The sequence below is a fragment of the Mytilus trossulus genome, chromosome 1 (assembly GCF_036588685.1).
Source record: "Mytilus trossulus isolate FHL-02 chromosome 1, PNRI_Mtr1.1.1.hap1, whole genome shotgun sequence".
NCBI lineage: Eukaryota > Metazoa > Mollusca > Bivalvia > Mytilida > Mytilidae > Mytilus > Mytilus trossulus.
This window is the reverse complement of record NC_086373.1, coordinates 102,323,452-102,342,450: the sequence shown is the minus strand read 5'-3', so window position 1 is coordinate 102,342,450 and position 18,999 is coordinate 102,323,452. Positions and strand designations below refer to the sequence as shown.

The following is an 18,999-nucleotide window of genomic DNA, read 5'->3' as shown; positions in this document are numbered from 1 at the left end:
CAGTTACGTAGTTTTAATAACAAGTATACAAATATCACAGACTTTGGCTTCTAACAATTGTATATTAAGAGCACTTGTTTGGTAGTTAAAATACAACAATAAATATATTGGACCATATAGTGACGTTTCCGAAATATACGAAACGTTTATATTATTTCAACCTATATTGTCCTGTTTTTACAAATAAGTATTTCATCTTACTTATATATAAGAAAAAGAGTTTTAAATTGCCAGACCATCTTGCTTTACCTGCTAATTAAGATATGTTTTTAGAATATTACAGACTATATTTTCATTGCTATTACTATTTTATTAAAGTGATAAGGAAGATTGGCGCAAATCGTCAAAAAGACAAATAAGATGCGCAAATTCGGCTGTGCATCTTGAATAAAAAACATAGCAATTAATTTTCATGAAATCAGATCTTAAATATACTGTATATTATGTGTGCATTGTCTCAACATCTTCTGTTAGGCAAATGCACATGACTGCAGTGATATATCTCGATAAAAAGCCAATGATATATAAAAAGGCTGCTTTAAAAAAACCTATAAATCAATTATAAAATTGGAACAGACCAAACAGTTATTAAGCAAGTTGAGCAATGCAAGTCACTATGTAAAGTAGTATAAATTAATATGTGGCATGCATACCGTATACATAAAAAACCCAAAGAAAACCGAAGTTTCTGAACATAAACTAAGACTAGACTATAATGAATTACATAACAGAACATGTTTTTGAGTTTGCATTAAGGTACAAAAGTGTATCAGAGCTCGGTCTTACTACTGGCATGTGTTCGACTTTGTTCAAGAGTATTCTTTCTTTGGGACCATTGCTCATTGCAGATGGTGGTCGAGAAAGGTTTGCTTCACTTGACACTTTATCCCACGATCGGGACATACGCCCATCCATTTCACCACTGTTTTCAACTTGCCTACTGCCTAGATGTTGAACGATTGATTCAGGATCATCTGCTTCCGGGTCGATAATGACGTATGAGGCTATGGTTCCGTCTTCACATCCGGCAATTAGTGTTCTCTCATTTGGACACAATTTTAACTTGCACAATCGGGAATGAACGTCGCAAGCGGCGATAGTATTTCCATCACGCACACGCACTACAAGCAGTTTTGTGTTGTCACAATAAACAATGACGTCACCATTTAATGCCGTTAAGCATGGCATAACGCCAATATCTGTTAATCGGCCAATATAGTCTTGTTGCCCTATGTCGAATATATTTGACAGATCGTCGAGGCAAAATGAAAAGTCGTCGGCAAAAAGAATGCCCCTATCAACTCTTGGTTCATTCGGCATGAATGGGTAGCATATGCTAATCAAAGACCCACTGCAGATGTCAAGAATAAGAAATCCGCGACCCATTCCGGATTCATTTGCGTAATAGTTTTTGTTGATATCATCACTTGATTCATAAAGTACTGCAATCGTATATGGATTGTTCTTACAAGGCATCAACTTTAGTATTGACCCAATATTGACAGAACCTTCGAAACTTTCCGGTGTGAAATACGCAACTTTCATATCTTCTTCCATTGAAAATGTACAGATGGTTGGAGTGTCATAAGCTGCCTTTGTCTGTATGTGATCCTGTGCTGTAAGAACTACTAAATATTTGTCATCATAGGTCAGAAACGGTTTGTCAAGTACGAATTTCAAAGCCAACGGATGAACATATTCATGGAAAGCATCTCCAATAAATCTAAACATAGTGACAGAATAGGGAGCTTGATATTTCATGTTTTCTTGTGACACGAATAAAATGTAAGATTCTTGATGCGGTGATATACAAAACCCGACGGCATTTCCAAATTCCTTTATAATTTGTCTTTCTGACATATCCCATAGTTTGTTTGAAATGTCTTTCTTTTTTGTTGATGTAGATACCAGGGCATAACTTCCACTTGGGGTGATAGCAAAATCCTTTACGTTGCTATCATGTGTAAGTAAATCCAACATGACACCACTGCACATGTCAATTACACCTATTTCGTCGCTATTTTTGCATACAACATATGCAATTGAGTTGTCGGACGTGACTTGGACGTCAACTATTGGTCCTGATAATTTGTCAAGCATATCGACCTGATTCACAGCATCACCTATATTCCAAACTTGTATCTCGTTTGAGTGGTCCAGCTGCGTTACGACGTGGCTACTCTTTTGACAAACCATTAGCCTTGCAATAATACCAACTGGTGCTTGTATTGTGGTGATAAGATTGCCTGTTGATATTTGCCAAAGATAAATGTTACGAAATATTGTGCCAATAACAAATTTACCATCTCTTGAAAATTCTGCTTGTTTATAACTCAGTTCTACAATATTCCTCTTTGGCAGTTTAAACTCTTTTGGGACATCCTTTGGTCTAGGAAACCTTGCAATAACCTTTTCATTTGATCGTCCATATACCACAATGTTCTCTAGACCTCGTACAAGCACCATCTCATCATTTGGTGAAATGCACAGATTTTGAAGTCTGTCGTTCGGCATGTCTTCATCTAGTACTGTTTTATACACCATTTCAACTGACCCACGATGCAAATGAATGATTGTCAGTTTCGTTTCGGATTCATTGCACAGATAAGCTCTGCATCCATCTTTGGTAAAGGCCATTGAGACTGGTCGATAAGCTATTGCTAGGGTATAAATATGTTCGAGTGAGTACATGTCGTAGGATAGAAGAAACTCATTAGAATTACAGAACACGAACTGACCATCATTCGAGATTCTACACATGTCCGAACGTCCATCTAGACATATGATCTGTAAGAACTGGCAAGATTCTATGTCCGCTATACACAGGTAACTTACATCAGTAGTAACTAACACACACAGTCTGTCATTGGTCAGACAAATGTCGGCTATCTTGTATTTCTCTTTTGGTTTCACATCGATGTTATTTAGTACGATCAACTGACCAATGAATTCTCCCGTCTCAGATTTGTGAACTTTAATGGCCTTTTCGGTCACATGGTCTACAATAAGAAATTTTGCACCGTCAGGCGTAACGTAAAGCGCGCCATTTGATGTAAAAATATTCTTCTTGGTTTCACCTGTGATCATGTCAAATACATTTATGTATGGAGAATCACGGTGCTTTGACAGAAGAAATCGTTCATCTTTCATAAACCGGAAGTAATCAGACGGAACTTCAGTGCTAAATGTAAACTGAAGAGAGCTTCCAGGAACTTGCAAGTAAGAAAAGTTTGGCACCATTGCACAGTGTTTCAAACCGGCCGTATCACACTGATATACTAAAGCTTTGATATTAGGAAGAGTTTTGTAGTATGGTAGGAGATGCCCGGAAATCTCAGGTGCCATATTGTTGATATCGGTTTCGATTGTAGCTTCTGCAACACGCAAAGCTTCTTCAACTAAATGAGCCTCCACACCGGGGTTTAAAGCAAAGTCTGCAAAAATATGCTGAAGTGACAAAGCTTTCGTTTTGCTGTATATCCATTCATAATTAAACAAAATCAGTTTATTAAGTTCATCAAATCTTTCTGCTTTATACAAATTTCTAGGTACCTGGTCGTACATCCTGCGATTAAATCTTACTGGACTGTTATCAAGTTGAAAGGTCAAAGGTTGTTCCGGTACAAAGCGTTCGCCGCTGGTTCCAGACGCTTTTATTACAGCGCTACATTCATTTGATATTGGTGAAATGGGTTTTGGTTTATTTGCCCATGTGCCAAGGAAATAATCGGCTAGCAAAGAGTGGACAGTCTTCCCTATGCTTTCATCTTTCATATATCGTTCTCGAATGACGTCCGCAAACTGGTCATGCCGCCAATAATAAAATGTTACACCATTGGTAACTCTCTCTAGAAGGAACCTATTGATTACTTCCTTTAAACGCAGCCACTTTATATACGGTATACGTCTTGTTGGTGGATGGTGCGTGACGTAAATAGAATTTAGAACATCGTCGTCCATTGAGAGAACATCTTCCATTTCCAGATCTCCTAATCCCGTCATTGATGCCACAAGATAGCACATTGCGCGGGAAACCAACGTGGTTCCATGCTCCGTTTCTAATTCATCGAATAATCTATTTATTGCATCAACAGTATTTTCTGGAAAAATAACGTTTTCCATCGTTTCAGTGGATTTCAAGTAACGAGCTTTCTCAGCACAAAGACTAATGTAAAGAAGACATGGATGTTTTGAAAATGCACTTTGAAATGCCATTTTCTGTTGATCGGTAAGTTTCCGTCCATATCGAAACAGAAAAAAGTCCAGTGTAAGTACGCATGATTCAACATCTAAATCTCGGAGTTCAATGAATGACGATTCATTTGTAACGACGTCTTTCTTCAGTTTTTCCAGAATTTTGTTAGAAACAGGATCAGTTGTTAAAATGATTTTAACATTTGTTGGCAATTGACCAGGTAGCCATGACAACAAGTGAGCATTGTAGTCCTTTGAAATCTGCTCTATTCCATCCAATAATATTATCAACAGTTTGTCGTCTGGAATGTGCTTTAGTAAATTGTGGAACAGATTTTGTTGGTCTTTGAAATCTTTTGGAATTTCGTTATTCTCTTTCCCCAACGCAACTAAGATCTGGGTACATAGACTGCTTAGCAACTGTTTGATATCGGAACTTCTAGACGTATACCCAACATATCGTACAATAGTTATTGCATTCTTGTTGAACACTTCTGGTATCTGAAAACAGAAAACAAGAATGGAATTTGAACACACCATTATGTAAAATTGTTGACTGTTTTTAATTCATTTAAATTCTAAGGAGCATTATACATACATTGCTTATAAAAAAAAAAAAAATTCAATGATTTTCGTCCATTGGCAAATGTCTCATGTATATTCAGGGTGATATGTTTGTTTGTGTATAACGTACTAACTACCGTATCTACTGAAGAGTCATTACTAGTCCTAATCAGACGATTTTGATAATCTAGTGGTACTATACAAAATTGTGATTTATCGTGAAACATCCATGCATATATTAATTTACAGTACATGTAGAATAGTTACCTTTTCCATATATAGAATCGAAGTATAAAATGATATATTTGGTTTTGAAATTGTTTTTTTTTCTCTTCGCCTAATGCATTTTAACTGTTGTTGTAATGTAACATGTTCGGAATCACAAAATACTTAGTAAAAATGAGTCTATATATTAAAATGGGATAAAAACGTAATTTAAAGATAGAACTACTTATCCTTTTTAAACACGATTCAATACATGATTACTTGTAATACCTGCAAACAATTGCCATGGATGCACATTACTTTACTTGTTGCTATATTTATCAGGTTTTTACTAACCTCAACACACAACTTTGAAATCAGTGTACTCTTCCCAGATCCTGAGGCACCATGGATGACAATGGGATGGTTGTAATTATTTTGGAGGTAGCTTTGTAAGGCAACTAATTCTTCAGCTCTGACACAGAAATCATCGGCCAAATCACGGCATCGCATTAAATGACTCAACGCCTCTTCACATATTTCTGGCTCTACGTCAACTGGTACTTTTGAAGCCTCGTTGTCAATAAGTGTTATTAATTTGTTTTTAAAATTATCGCAGAATGATTTCAGATAATCTTTGTGTAGTTCTGGGCTGATGACATCATCATATCTCCACAAAACGTCGAATGATGTTGTGTTGTTTTCTGAAACTAAATTTCTGAGTCTGTTTGCCATTTTACTGAGTAGGTGACTCGATACTGTATCTGTTTCATACTCTTCGGTCTTGTCGTTGTATAATATCTCGGTAAATATAGGAGCTTTAGGGTCATCTATATAGTTTGTCAAATCTACAATTCTTCGTAGAAGTACAACACCAAGAGAAGATGGACAGCTGCTTTCTTCAATTCCGATCTGTGTTTGATTTTCAAATTCTAAAATATTAAAACAGTACATTGAGACTTTAATAAAATCCTATACAATCAACATTTCTAATTAAGATGAAACTGCTTTTTATTTCAATTTCACATATATAATATACACGTTTCTTAACTAAGAATCTTTTGATGTTGAATACAAATTAATCGTCTATAACAATAAAATTTCCATATACTTTTACACCATTATAAAATGTTCAACATAATGTACTGTTAATACCCATTTAAAACCAAGGAAACTAAAAGTGTACCCTAAATCTCACTTTATTCAGATGCTTTACTAAATTAGTGTGAAAAATGAAGATGGTGGGTATGAACTATTTAAACAGTAACTTTTCTACTTCTTACCACCAATCATTTTCGTAAGTATAACAATGGTCTTTCGTATCCATTAAAGATGGAGATGTTACAAAGGAAGCAATAAAAACCAATAGTCGGAAGAAACCCAAGAGAACTCCATGGCTAAAAATACATGTAGTACAGACACGGAGGAAAACAAAACGGTAAACAAAACACTTCTCAGACAGATAAATACACGAACAAAATATAGAGGTAAACACAAGTGCACCAGAAGGGATAGACAGTTCCTGTTCCACAAGTAAAACCCACGTGTGGTTCATTGTAAGTGCACCAGAAGGGATAGACAGTTCCTGATCCACAAGTAAAATCCACGTGTGGTTCATTGTAAGTGCACCAGAAGGGATAGACAGTTCCTGTTCCACAAGTAAAACCCACGTGTGGTTCATTGTAAGTGCACCAGAAGGGATAGACAGTTCCTGTTCCACAAGTAAAACCCACGTGTGGTTCAATGAAAGTACACCAGAAGGGATAGACAGTTCCTGTTCCACAAGTAAAACCCACGTGTGGTTCATTGAAAGTGCACCAGAAGGGATAGACAGTTCCTGTTCCACAAGTAAAACCCACGTGTGGTTCATTGTAAGTGCACCAGAAGGGATAGACAGTTCCTGTTCCACAAGTAAAACCCACGTGTGGTTCATTGTAAGTGCACCAGAAGGGATAGACAGTTCCTGATCCACAAGTAAAACTCACGTGTGGTTCATTGTAAGTGCACCAGAAGGGATAGACAGTTCCTGTTCCACAAGTAAAACCCACGTGTGGTTCATTGTAAGTGCACCAGAAGGGATAGACAGTTCCTGATCCACAAGTAAAACTCACGTGTGGTTCATTGAAAGTGCACCAGAAGGTATAGATAGTTCCTGTTCAACAAGTAAAACCCACGTGTGGTTCATTGAAAGTTCACCAGAAGGGATAGACATTTTCGGTTCCACAAGTAAAACCCCCGTTGTTCATTGTAAGTACACGCATTCGGTGATAAGTCGCGTTTGGTGATGGAATAATCAATTATGATAGGGGCTTATTTAACAACAACAACATCTTTGTAAAATAAATTGTAAAATATGCTCAAATGACTTACAGATGTTTTCTTACGTAAGGAAATTAACAGATGGTCAACCAAATCATAATTTCATTGTTATGTTAGTGTACAGTTAGCCATCAGAGACGAGGAGAAAACAAAAACAAACACACGAACTAGATACTTATATTATCCAACACCCAACTTACTCTCAACTAAACTAATCACTTGATAACTATATAAAACAATAACTTTCCTAGATAGCATTAATCCCTTTAGCATTACAAATGTCTTTTACAACTACTAAGGAGATTACCCTAATCTAATACATACCTGACATAGTGTACTTTTGTTTTGTATCTGAGTCAATTAGACCTTCGAGGTAACAAAATTCTGCTCCTTTATTCAACAATCTTTTCATCTCAGTTTCAGCTTCTTTCCATTCTTGGTCAGCTTTATTTTGCTTCTCCTTGTCGTTCTTTAAATAAAATATAAAAGCATAAACATAAAGATCGCATAAATATAGTTGGAATTACATCCAAGATAAATTTAAGAAACGTAGTGAGCGCGCTCACATACTCAACGTTCCCACATTGTCACTGGAGAAATAAACTAGAGGCTCCAAAGAGCCTGTGTCGCTCACCTTGGTCTATGTGAATATTAAACAAAGGAAGCAGATGGATTCATGACAAAATTGTGTTTTGGTGATGGTGATGTGTTTGTAAATCTTACTTTACTAGTCTTGCTGCTTACATTTATCTCTATCTATAATGAACTTGGCCCAGTAGTTTCAGTGGAAAATGTTAATAAAAATTTACAAATTTTATGAAAATTGTTAAAAATTGACTATAAAGGACAATTACTCCTTAGGGGGTCAATTGACCATTTCGGTCATGTTGACTTATTTGTAAATCTTACTTTGCTGAACATAATTGCTGTTTACAGTTTATCTCTATCTATAATAAAATTTAAGATAATAACCAAAAACAGCAAAATTTCCTTAAAATTAGAGATTCAGGGGCAGCAACCCAACAATTGGTTGTCAGATTCATCTGAAAATTATAGAGCAGATAGATCTTGATCTGATTAATAATTTTACCCCTTGTTGGATTTGCTCTAAATGCTTTGGTTTTTGAGTTATAAGCCAAAAACTGCATTTTACCCCTATGTTCTATTTTTAGCTGTGGCGGCCATCTTGATTTGATAGTCGGGTCACCGGACACATTTTTAAAACTAGATACCCCAAAGATGATTATTGCCAAGTCTGGATTAATTTGGCCCAGTAGTTTCAGAGGAGAAGATTTTTGTAAAAGATAACTAAGATTTACGAAAAATGGTTAAAAATTTACTATAAAGAGCAATAACTCCTAAACGGGTCAACTGACCATTTCGGTCATGTTGACTTTTTTGTAAATCCTACTTTGCTTAACATTATTGCTGTTTACAGTTTATCTTTATCTATAATAATATTCAAGATAATAACCAAAAACTGCAAAATTTCCACAAAATTACCAATTCAGGGGCAGCAACCCAACAACAGTTTGACCGATTCACCTGAAAATTTCAGGGCAGATAGATCTTAACCTGATAAACAATTTCACCCCTTGTCAGATTTCCTCTAAATGCTTTGGTGTTTGAGTTATAAGCCAAAAACTGCATTTTACCCCTATGTTCTATTTTTAGCCGTGGCGGCCATCTTGGTTGGTTGACCGGATCACGCCACACATTTTTTAAACTAGATACCCCAATGATGATTGTGGCCAAGTTTGGTTCAATTTGGACCAGTAGTTTCAGAGGAGAAGATTTTTGTAAAAGTTAACAACGACGACGGACGCCGGACGACGGACGACGACGGACGCCGGACGCAAAGTGATGGGAAAAGCTCACTTGGCCCTTCGGGCCAGGTGAGCTAAAAAAAACTGTAAGAAAAATTGTATAAGAAAAACAAAAAAATCTTTTGATATGCACACCTGCATAGTATGTCTTTTTTTATCTACAAAGTTTCATGACATTTTGTTGTGTGGTTTCAGAGGAGTTGCGATGACAATAAACAGGACTGACGGGCTGACGTACTGACGGACAGACCGACAGATGGGTCAAACACATTATACCATCCCCAACTTCGTTGCGTGGGGTATTACATGTATTAGGTTGATTTAAAAAATAAATTTTAAAATCATTAAATTCAATAGCATTATACAACTTTAGCATAAAGAGACATTTTTTCCTGACATTTTGAAAAAAACAGAACTAACATATGTAATGCTTACTGATATTATGTCCGGAATGACTGAAGCGACATCTTGTAGCACAAAGACAGGAGCAATAGAGTTATTGTCCTTGATGTACCACTTATCCAGTATTGGGGCTGCCCTTGTCTCTCTACCTTTGTGTTTATGGAGTACCATTCTAATAAGGTCATATTCCTCAGCCGGGATTGACGTCTGCAAAACTTTGTTGCCATATCTCTGACCAATTATAGCCTAAAATATAAGTTTAAATAGATTCATAAAATATGCATGTCTTTTGTTGAAGTACACAAATGTAAGAGCTAGTCTAACCTGAAGAGTTTAATATAAAGTGTGTTTCAAAATTTAAACTCAACTCTTTCACTAACTACCACTTACTAAGCGTGAAAATTTAGGAATTGACCTTCAAATCTTTCTGTTAGGGATATCATACTCATTGTTAAATGTGATAACTATATCGCGTTTAATCTATATTTTTTATGCTGTTGTTTGTATGATATTAACCACGAAGTTAAGCTACCGACATTAGAGTGTAAGACAAAATGATTTCTTTACCATCACAAATTGTTAAAAGCCTCTTTTAAAGTTGTTCGTATCTCAACTAGCCTCAATGCCATTTAAATGAATGAAAACAAAACCTATAAATATACACGTTCACTTACGACAAACGTAGGTCCAGCAGTATATCTTTGACATCGTCTTATTTCACGAAGTTTGAAGTCTGTAAGGCTTTGGTCTGCATGCAAACTATCTGTCGGTAGACCCCAGTCCAGATCCACAATCTAAAAACAAAAAAGAAGAAACTATGTTAATAAAATGATCAGCTGGGTTAAACCGTTGAATGATTTTGATTTAAGTGCTACTACTAATATGAAAGACCAGAAATTCTAAAGATATTGTGACTATCGATAGGATTATGATATAAAGGAAAGAAAAAAATTAAAACGGCTGCAACAGATAATTCCCTTACAGCAAACGTATCGATGAATGAAAACTGAAAAATGGAACTTGACCTGCATTTTTTTTCTTTTAATCTAAAGCAAAAAATATAGCACTAAAAATTAGATTGAAGTGAGAATAAAAAATGATATCACATAAAATTGAGAATGGAAATGGGGAATGTGTCAAAGAGACAACAACCCGACCAAATAAAAAAAACAACAGCAGCAGGTCACCAACATGTATCTTGAACCATTAGTTATACTGCTATACCATTGACAACATAGTGTATATGGAATTGTTACATCGCTGTAGGTCCATATTCATATGTGTACTTTCATATTTGGGTTATCTTAAGAAAACTGTTCTGCCCCTTTTGAGACATCAAAAGTGTATGAATGTATTCCAAATCAAACACGACTTGTATTTCTTGACATGAATTGTTTTTGAAAATTATATACTATATACCTTTCCCCTTAAAATATGGGGCGAATACATGTATATAGGAAAACGAGAAAAGTACAACAAAAAACGCATTGAATCTAGCATACACTGTGGTTCTTAAGCGACTTCCAATCAATCGACAAATTACACCTATGTAATTAAATCTAGTCCATTTAAAGTTATAGCAGTTACATCCTTTTTTATATTAATACTTGTATTTCAAATAAATATAACACCTTTAACATATGAGTTTAACTTTATTTATAGATTCAACTGATTTTCGTAGATTTTAAACTATAGATAGCGTTGGTGCAGTATTTAGATTAAACTCTGTAATGAATCAAATTTAAAATGAAAAAAAAGAGGCGACAGGTCATAAAGATATCCATTTATTGAATTTTAATTGTTTTACGTGTGTGAATTACAAATTCAAAAATCCACTGCATGAAAAGATTTATACAAGACAACAATGTCGTTAGTGTAAAGAGAAAACATGCTGCGACGTTTCTTACTATATCCATATATAAAGACAGGTTCTAAATCAGTACGTTTTGTGCTCAATTAATTTGATAATGGGGTTTCCAAATGAAATCCATCAAACTTTAGCTTAATAAATGCTTCAACTTGTTTCTTTGGTAAATGGAAAGACGGATGGTTCTCGGAGTGCAATTAAGAGACAATCAAAGTTGTTATTCTCTAGCTAATTTCATCTTTGTGAGACTTAATAAGACAGCAAGCCGATGCACACATAAAAAACGTTTTCATTAAACCTTCGTGCGTCATGATGCTGTTGATTCTTTTTAACAAATTTTCATGGTGTTAAAATGTCAGACACGGGATGCTGTGGTTTACTGCTTATAAATCTCATCATGTTGGTTGAGAGCAGACCACTAATACAGACTACACAGGACAAAGACCAGCATCTTGTTTGTAAATGGATATTAAATTATAAGGAAGAGACAAACATTATATAATCATGTACATTACATTTAGTTTTTTTTTACAAATACACATTTTTGGTCTTAAAACCCCCTTGAAACTGTATTTTGTAACTTTCTTTTATACTGTGGGAAACAAACCCTAAGACCCTTTTTTAACTATACAACTGTAAAATGCATTATGTATGTTTAAAAGAGAGCAAATAATGGTAAATCAGTACGTAGAAAAGAGGTAAACCTTTAAGAAGTCAGTTAAATGTAGGTTTATAAATGTGGGGTATGGCTACTTTGAAGAGGACAACACGTATTGATGGAGGAATTGATAATACCAACCATATATTTTTTTTTGTAAATTATTTAACATTCAAAAGCAAATATGCTATGTGTTTTCAGACTGTTTTATATATACAAATCAAACAAATAATTTAGATTGCAATGGTTCACCTTGGGGTCCACAGGGGTGAAATGTGCGTAAAATGTAGGGACACAAATTATATTAACTCCCAGATCCTATTTATAAACTAGAGGCTCTCAAGAGCCTGTATTGCTCACCTGATACTACCTGGATTTTTGAAATCATATAAAAAAAAGATAAAATTTGGCTACAAAGTAACAACACTTGGCCAGCACCTCATTAAGAAAGGAACATTTATGTTATGTTTGGTTTCATTCCATTCAGTGGTTCTCTAAAAGAAGTCATTTGTATGCATTTCCCATAGGGTCCTATGTTAAACTAATTCCCCCGCTGGCGGCCATCTTGAATGATGGATCGGCTACAAAGTAACAACACTTGGTCAGCACCTCATAAGGAACATTCATGCCATGTTTGGTTTTATTCCATTCAGTGGTTCTCTAGAATAAGTTCAAAATGTAAAAAGTTAAAGACGACGGACGACGACGGACGACGGACGCCAAGTGGTGAGAAAAGCTCACTTGGCCCTTCGGGCCAGGTGAGCTAAAAAGGGGTTCTTGTAAGTGTCCATAAATAAAATGTAACATTGTAAGCTCCATTCGAGTTAGACCAAACTTGACGCTGTACTCTAGTTATTCTTGAAGGTTTCCGCCTTCATCGAAGCAGAAATACTATGTGTGCCATGAAGAAAATGTACCCATGATATGACTTTTATTTCAAAATCAATTTTGGTGAGCTTTAAAATGGTTGAAAATGTTGTACATAGAAACATTTATTCATCGTATGATACTGACTGACGTTTATTCATCATATCTGTCTGTCCATTTGAATTCATATTTTTTCTTTCTGCTGGCATATAGCGATCATAAAGGGTATCACCAAAATTGATACTGAAACAAAAGTCATATCATCGAAACATTTGATTTCTTCTGTTGGTCATACTCTTTGGAGATATAAATTATAATACTTGTAAAGAAAATTGTCTGGTTATTCTCCATTTACTAATTTTATGATCTTAGATAGAAACTCCTCTATTAGCTGTCTTAAAATGCCTCGAATGCTTAATAGTATTATAGTTCAGTGTTTTGACCTAATATTTTTAAGCTGTAATCCCATATATTACCTGGAATTCCAATCCGTATTTCTGTCTACAATACTGTCGTAACTGAGGATAGACTTCTCTAACTAGTGTATTCCTTTCTGTCACTGTGTCTGTCAAAGAGAGAGAGATACCGAAAAAATCAAAACTATACATGTAACTTACTGAATAACCAGTTACTTTCTTAAAGAAAGATACCAGAGGGACATTCAAATTCATAGATAGAAAATAAACTGACAACGCCATGACTAACTAAGAAAAAAAAACCAGACAAATAATAGTATACAAGACACAACAGACAAACACTAGAGACTTTCTATTGTTAGTCTCGTTGTCTTCTTTCATTTTTAGCCAGGCGTTGTCAGTTTATTTTCGATTTAAGAGTACTAGTTTGACAGTCCCTCTGATATCTTTCGTTCCTCTTTTGGAATACCATTGTTGTAAAGATAAAGAGTGAAAGGGTACGGGTGTGAGTTATTGTGTTTTTGTGTGTGCAGTTTACCAGTTATGTCTACGGTTCATATAGACAATAATCTGTGAAGATTGGCATCGGAAATAAATTCAAGTGTTTAGCCAAAGTGAAGGGGTTCAAGCGGTTTGACTTGTTTTAATACCTATTTTGTAATGAAAGTCACAAACACAACTAAATTAAAATGTCCATGCATTAGTATTGACACTATATCAATATGGAATCTCAAATTTTCAAAGCAATTCAACTATAAAATTGAACTCGGTCGGTCAAAAGTATCAAGCAAACTTCAGGTAAACTCGATTAAAGTTTTCATGAGAAAGTTTTAAATTTGAAATTCAAATATACCTTTTAATATTAATGTTTATTCAAGTTTATTGCTTTTTGAAATTTGGTACTTTATGTGCTGTATTGACGGAGTGCCAAATTGTTTAGTTTAAAACATTAATTTGAATTTTCTTTACTTGAATTTAAAGGGCCATAGTAAGACACTGTTGACAACACACATCGTCCTACCATGCTTCTGTTTCATTTATTTTCTTTAAAACTTATATACACACTACAATTCAAGTGGTAAATTTCGATAGTTGATTTACTATTAAATCATTATTAAGCCTGTAATGGTCTTGATTCAAGTGAAATTCAAATGTGGACCTAAGTCCCAAATGTCGATATATACATAATTTCCACATCTCGAATACGAATACAAATATAAAAATTTTGTTTTGATTCTGTTCACTTATAGCAATACAAACATAAGCTCTTAACAAATATCAATAAGATATACATAATATTACAGCTCCCCTTTTATTCCTTCCTTTATGTATAATATTTTGCTTACTTTAAAACAAAATGAAACCACCTTACTAATGTCAAGGATTTCTATAGAATTACTTGTTAGTGTTTTAACTATTGTAAAATGCCTGAAACATTGTTTTGTTATACTTATAATAAAACATTGTTGATTCAAAAGATAAAAAGGGGGGATAATTGAAGATTAGCTCTGAAAAATCATTCCTATATAGTGCTGAACATTTCATTTTATACGCTGCGCAATGGATGTTAAAATGTGTTCTCAGTGCAATCAATTTATATTTACTGCAAATATTAATATCTAGTTTCCCTAGCAGCATGTCATAGATTTTAGGTAACATTATCTTTCAATAAAAATCGTTAAATATTGACAGAAAAACGCGTTGAAAAAACAAGATTGCATTAAACATCAGGGTCAGCTTACCTTGTCCTGTGGAGGCCAGGAAAACTCGGACTACTTTTGGTGGGATGTTGGGGATCTCATATCCTCGTAAGTGTCCTGACAAGATCGCCGTCACCGGAAGATGTCCTCCATTTGTTGTTGCCATTTTGAATGAGCGCCCCTTATTTTAGGGGGTTCCTTAACTCACAACTCGCACTCCCTTTCAGTCATCAAGAAAACTTGATAAAACAAAATAAAAAATAAAGCTTTCAAAACACCATGTTTGTGTGAAATTATATCAACACGAGTATGTCAACGACTCGTTAGGGCATGGATCAACGGTTGCCAAGGACGCTTTGAATCGAATTTAAATGTCTCAGGTAGAAGGCTGGCTATTTTACCTGTCCCAATCAACCGAGAGATTCTATCAAATATACTTTCGGTGTGATTTGAATTTTAACCATAAAAATATCATGTAAATGACTTTATGCTTCCTTATTTAATGGAAAAATATAGATTTAAATATTAAATCACTTTTTTATATTTAAATATATTTTGTATACTGCATATTGATTAATGTAATCTTTATCATTTCTGTCATACGATTTAATTCTTTAAATTTGTTAGATATTGATCGATATTTCTATTTCCAGATTTTAAAAGGATTAGTATTACTTATACGGTTATAGATGTTATTCATATTATAATATTAAATCTATGTATAAAACGTCATGCATATCTCAGCTAGTACAAGAAGTCAATACAATTGTAGCATTACATAAGTTTAATTTCCGTTTCACCTTCGTTAGTCTAAATAAAAGTAATTAAAATGGCACAACTAAATTGGCGTGATCTATTACCGGCTAATTATAATAACTATTATCAATCGCTAATTAAATCACGTTAATGACTGAGACTTTTCAGTAAAAACAATCAATTTATATTAGGGGAACTAATCTTTCTATTTAGTTACAGTTGTTAAGTCTGTGCATGTACCTCACTTGGATACCATTTCCCTGTAGAAAGGCAAAAAAACCACATACATAGATTTGGGTACGGAAATAGTTCCATTTGACGTCTCCCGAAGTAAAAGAGGGAAGTAAACTGTAATGTGTTTATTTGGTATGTAATGTGTGTCATACGGAACTCTTACAGTTAAGCCCTTGTCACAACGAACCCACGGCATGAAATTTGGTCAAATCGCGGGTCATCTGTGATCGTCGTACGACAGTCGCACGACAGACGCACGATATTTTGAGCATCATGGCGCTGTCGTGTGACGTGAGACGAAAATTGGACATGCAACTTTTTTTGCTCTACGATTTTTTATTGTGTTACTGTCTTGTGGCTGTCGTGCGATAAACAAATTGTCGTGGGTACACAAAAAAACTATTTTAAGTAAAACAATCGTACGTCTGTTGCACGACTGTCGCAGGGCACTCGTGATACAGTCGCACGATTGTCTAACGAATACGACATTTTGTACCATATGCTCGCACAACATTGATTGTCTGTTGTACGACAATGGTACGTTTGTCGTGCAACACAGTTTCGTTTTATTCAAAAGATTACATTTTGGCGGAATGAATGTTTGGAAAAACATACTACTGACGTTTAAAGAGGATGGCTATTCCACCAGAACGCTTTTGGCCCTGCTGGATAGGCGCCTTGCCGGACTCCAACAAGAGAAAAATATGGTCCTGTTAGCGTCGATTCAAACCCGTGAACAGCACAGGAACCAGCGAAGCGCCCGACGTTGGTGGGTTAGGTCATGGACCATGGATCATGTTTTGGCAGTATAGTACATTAACGCAATATTAAAGCAAATGGTAGTAACTCGTGCATCCATTGACAGGGAAACCTGAAAAATAGGCACAAACAACTCACGATTGTCGTACGGCTTTCGATTGATAGTTGCACGTCCGACTTGCGACAAACCCACGACCGTACATTTACAATGATTTTTTTTCTGTCTTGGAACCATCGTGGAACCGTCGTAAACATGTTGTAGCTGATGTGACCACTTGAAATATTTTTTTACGACATTTTTTAAAACTATTTTATAGATCTTCCAAGACAAAAAATCGTACCATCTGTTGTGACCGGGGCTTTTAAGATGTCGAATCAAAGTTCACATGGCGCCTGACAACACCAATAGCCATCTAACATATGCAAGTCATATAAAAAGGGGGTCAACCATATGTCCCATACAAAACCATTAGTTGCCAATCAAAAAAGGGAGTTCCTAACCCGTGGAACCACCACTGAACACCGATGATATAAACAAATGATGAGATAGGATTACAAATGCAACAACTTTTAGCAGGAGACCAAATGCCACAGATAGTAAGAACTATATAGATATAGGAAGATGTGGTGTGAGTGCCAATGAGACAACTCTCCGTCCAAATAACAATATATAAAAGTAAACCATTATAGGTCAATGTACGGCCTTTCACAATACGTGCTTCATCAATAAGCAAAGCTCACACGGCATAGTTATATGTAAAAGGCCCTGAAATTAAAAATGTAAAACAATTCAAAAGAGAAAACTAACGACCTAACTTATGTACAATATCATGAACGAAGAACAAATATGTTACACATCAACAAACGGCAACCACTGGATTACAGACACTTGAATTGGGACTGGTACATGTATATATAATGTGGCGGGGTTAAACATGGTAGTAGGAGCATAACTCTTTCTTAATCCTGGAACTGTGGTGCAACTGAACTATACAAAAAATGTAAAACCATAAGCAAACAACAGTGCGCATATAACCAATGTACATGATCTTGTGTAACATGACCTTGTGACAAGGTCAAGTTGTGTAATGCCTAGTCCGAGATTACTCTGGCGTCAAACGGCTGTTTTGCCAGACAAGCTGGGGCCGTGGGACATCAGAGCTCGTCCCATATCAAAAAGTGGATATTTGCCTACCCAAAATAGATGCACTGCTTCGTCGCTTCTGGTGCCGACTCACGGCCTTGGAATTATATAAATCGGGCATCAATCTGTTCATTTTTTATTTATCTCTTCATTTATGTAAGTTTCGCCTACCTGCCGACCTTTATATTTCCATATTTTAACAGTTTTCACAGAGACCCATCGATTTTAACTCGAATAATTCAGCGCCCTCTATCGGTCAGTGTCCTCTCGAGGTTAATGTAGCAATCGATAGTGAGTCGGAATATAACGACTGGATTATTCGGGTTACATCGATTTCGGCATTTTGACTTTCACTTTCAAATGGACGTCAAGTTACAAGAGAGTTCGTGGTCTCGAGACTCAAAATATGCAAATATTTATATTTTTTCATCTCGGACTATGTAATGCCAAGATACAAGTATCGAAGATCATGGACACATGCATGTACATATATGTTTGTTTGACTATCAATGCTTTCGAATGTGGACATATGGTTGAAACCCCCTTTTTATAAATGACTGGATTCGCCACATATTTGGTTTGTAGCTGTGATGTTGTTTGTTGTTCAGTGATATTAAACGTAGAATTATTGACTGACTTGTGTTTTTTCTCTCTCTTGAAATAACGCCACATGTTAATGTTCCTGTCGAAGTCAGACATCTCGTGACGCCAATGATAGTTTTACGTTTGTATTACTTACAGTTTAAAATAATTTGATGTAGATGCCATAGAAAACTCATCGTTTCGTATAAAAAAATAATTAAATAAGAGTTTTGACCCTGTGAGTGGAAAATTGGCCCGTTTCCTTCCAAAATATTTCATTGTTTAAATTTCTGAAAAGGGAGGCAAGAGATACGCTACATTCAATATAAGTCGAAAATAAACCCGATGACGTCATGGCAAAAATACAGAAAAGGACCACAAGAGAATCAACAGTATTCAAAACACATCAAAGCGTGAAAACTAATGACCGAGCAATACAAACCCAACCAAATGTGCCCCGGGAGGTTAAGCAGATCCTGATTTAAAGGTGGCATCTGTCGTGTTCCC

The 18,999-nt window shown here is 35.4% G+C and overlaps 1 protein-coding gene across 1 annotated transcript; it reads right to left on the bottom strand.

Annotated features, from left to right (window-relative positions):
- On the bottom strand, positions 1-15,500 carry LOC134694199 (NACHT and WD repeat domain-containing protein 2-like). Its single transcript, XM_063555199.1, has 7 exons — positions 15,060-15,500; positions 13,378-13,466; positions 10,184-10,303; positions 9,543-9,755; positions 7,606-7,750; positions 5,320-5,894; positions 1-4,695 (listed from the first exon to the last, which is right to left on the bottom strand). Exons 1-7 carry the CDS (start codon positions 15,181-15,183, stop codon positions 721-723), a joined length of 5,241 nt encoding a protein of 1,746 aa, XP_063411269.1. The 5' UTR covers positions 15,184-15,500; the 3' UTR covers positions 1-720.
- Between the last annotated feature and the right edge of the window lie 3,499 nt (positions 15,501-18,999).

What these genes read in the sequence shown, in the direction of transcription:
- LOC134694199 (XM_063555199.1), bottom strand. Translation starts at nt 15,183, where the DNA reads ATGGCAACAACAAATGGAGGACATCTTCCGGTGACGGCGATCTTGTCA. An exon ending in CTGCTGGACCTACGTTTGTC is followed by an intron (nt 9,756 to 10,183) that starts GTAAGTGAACGT and finishes CTTATATTTTAG; the next exon opens with GCTATAATTGGTCAGAGATA. An exon ending in TCATTCCGGACATAATATCA is followed by an intron (nt 7,751 to 9,542) that starts GTAAGCATTACA and finishes TTTTATTTAAAG; the next exon opens with AACGACAAGGAGAAGCAAAA.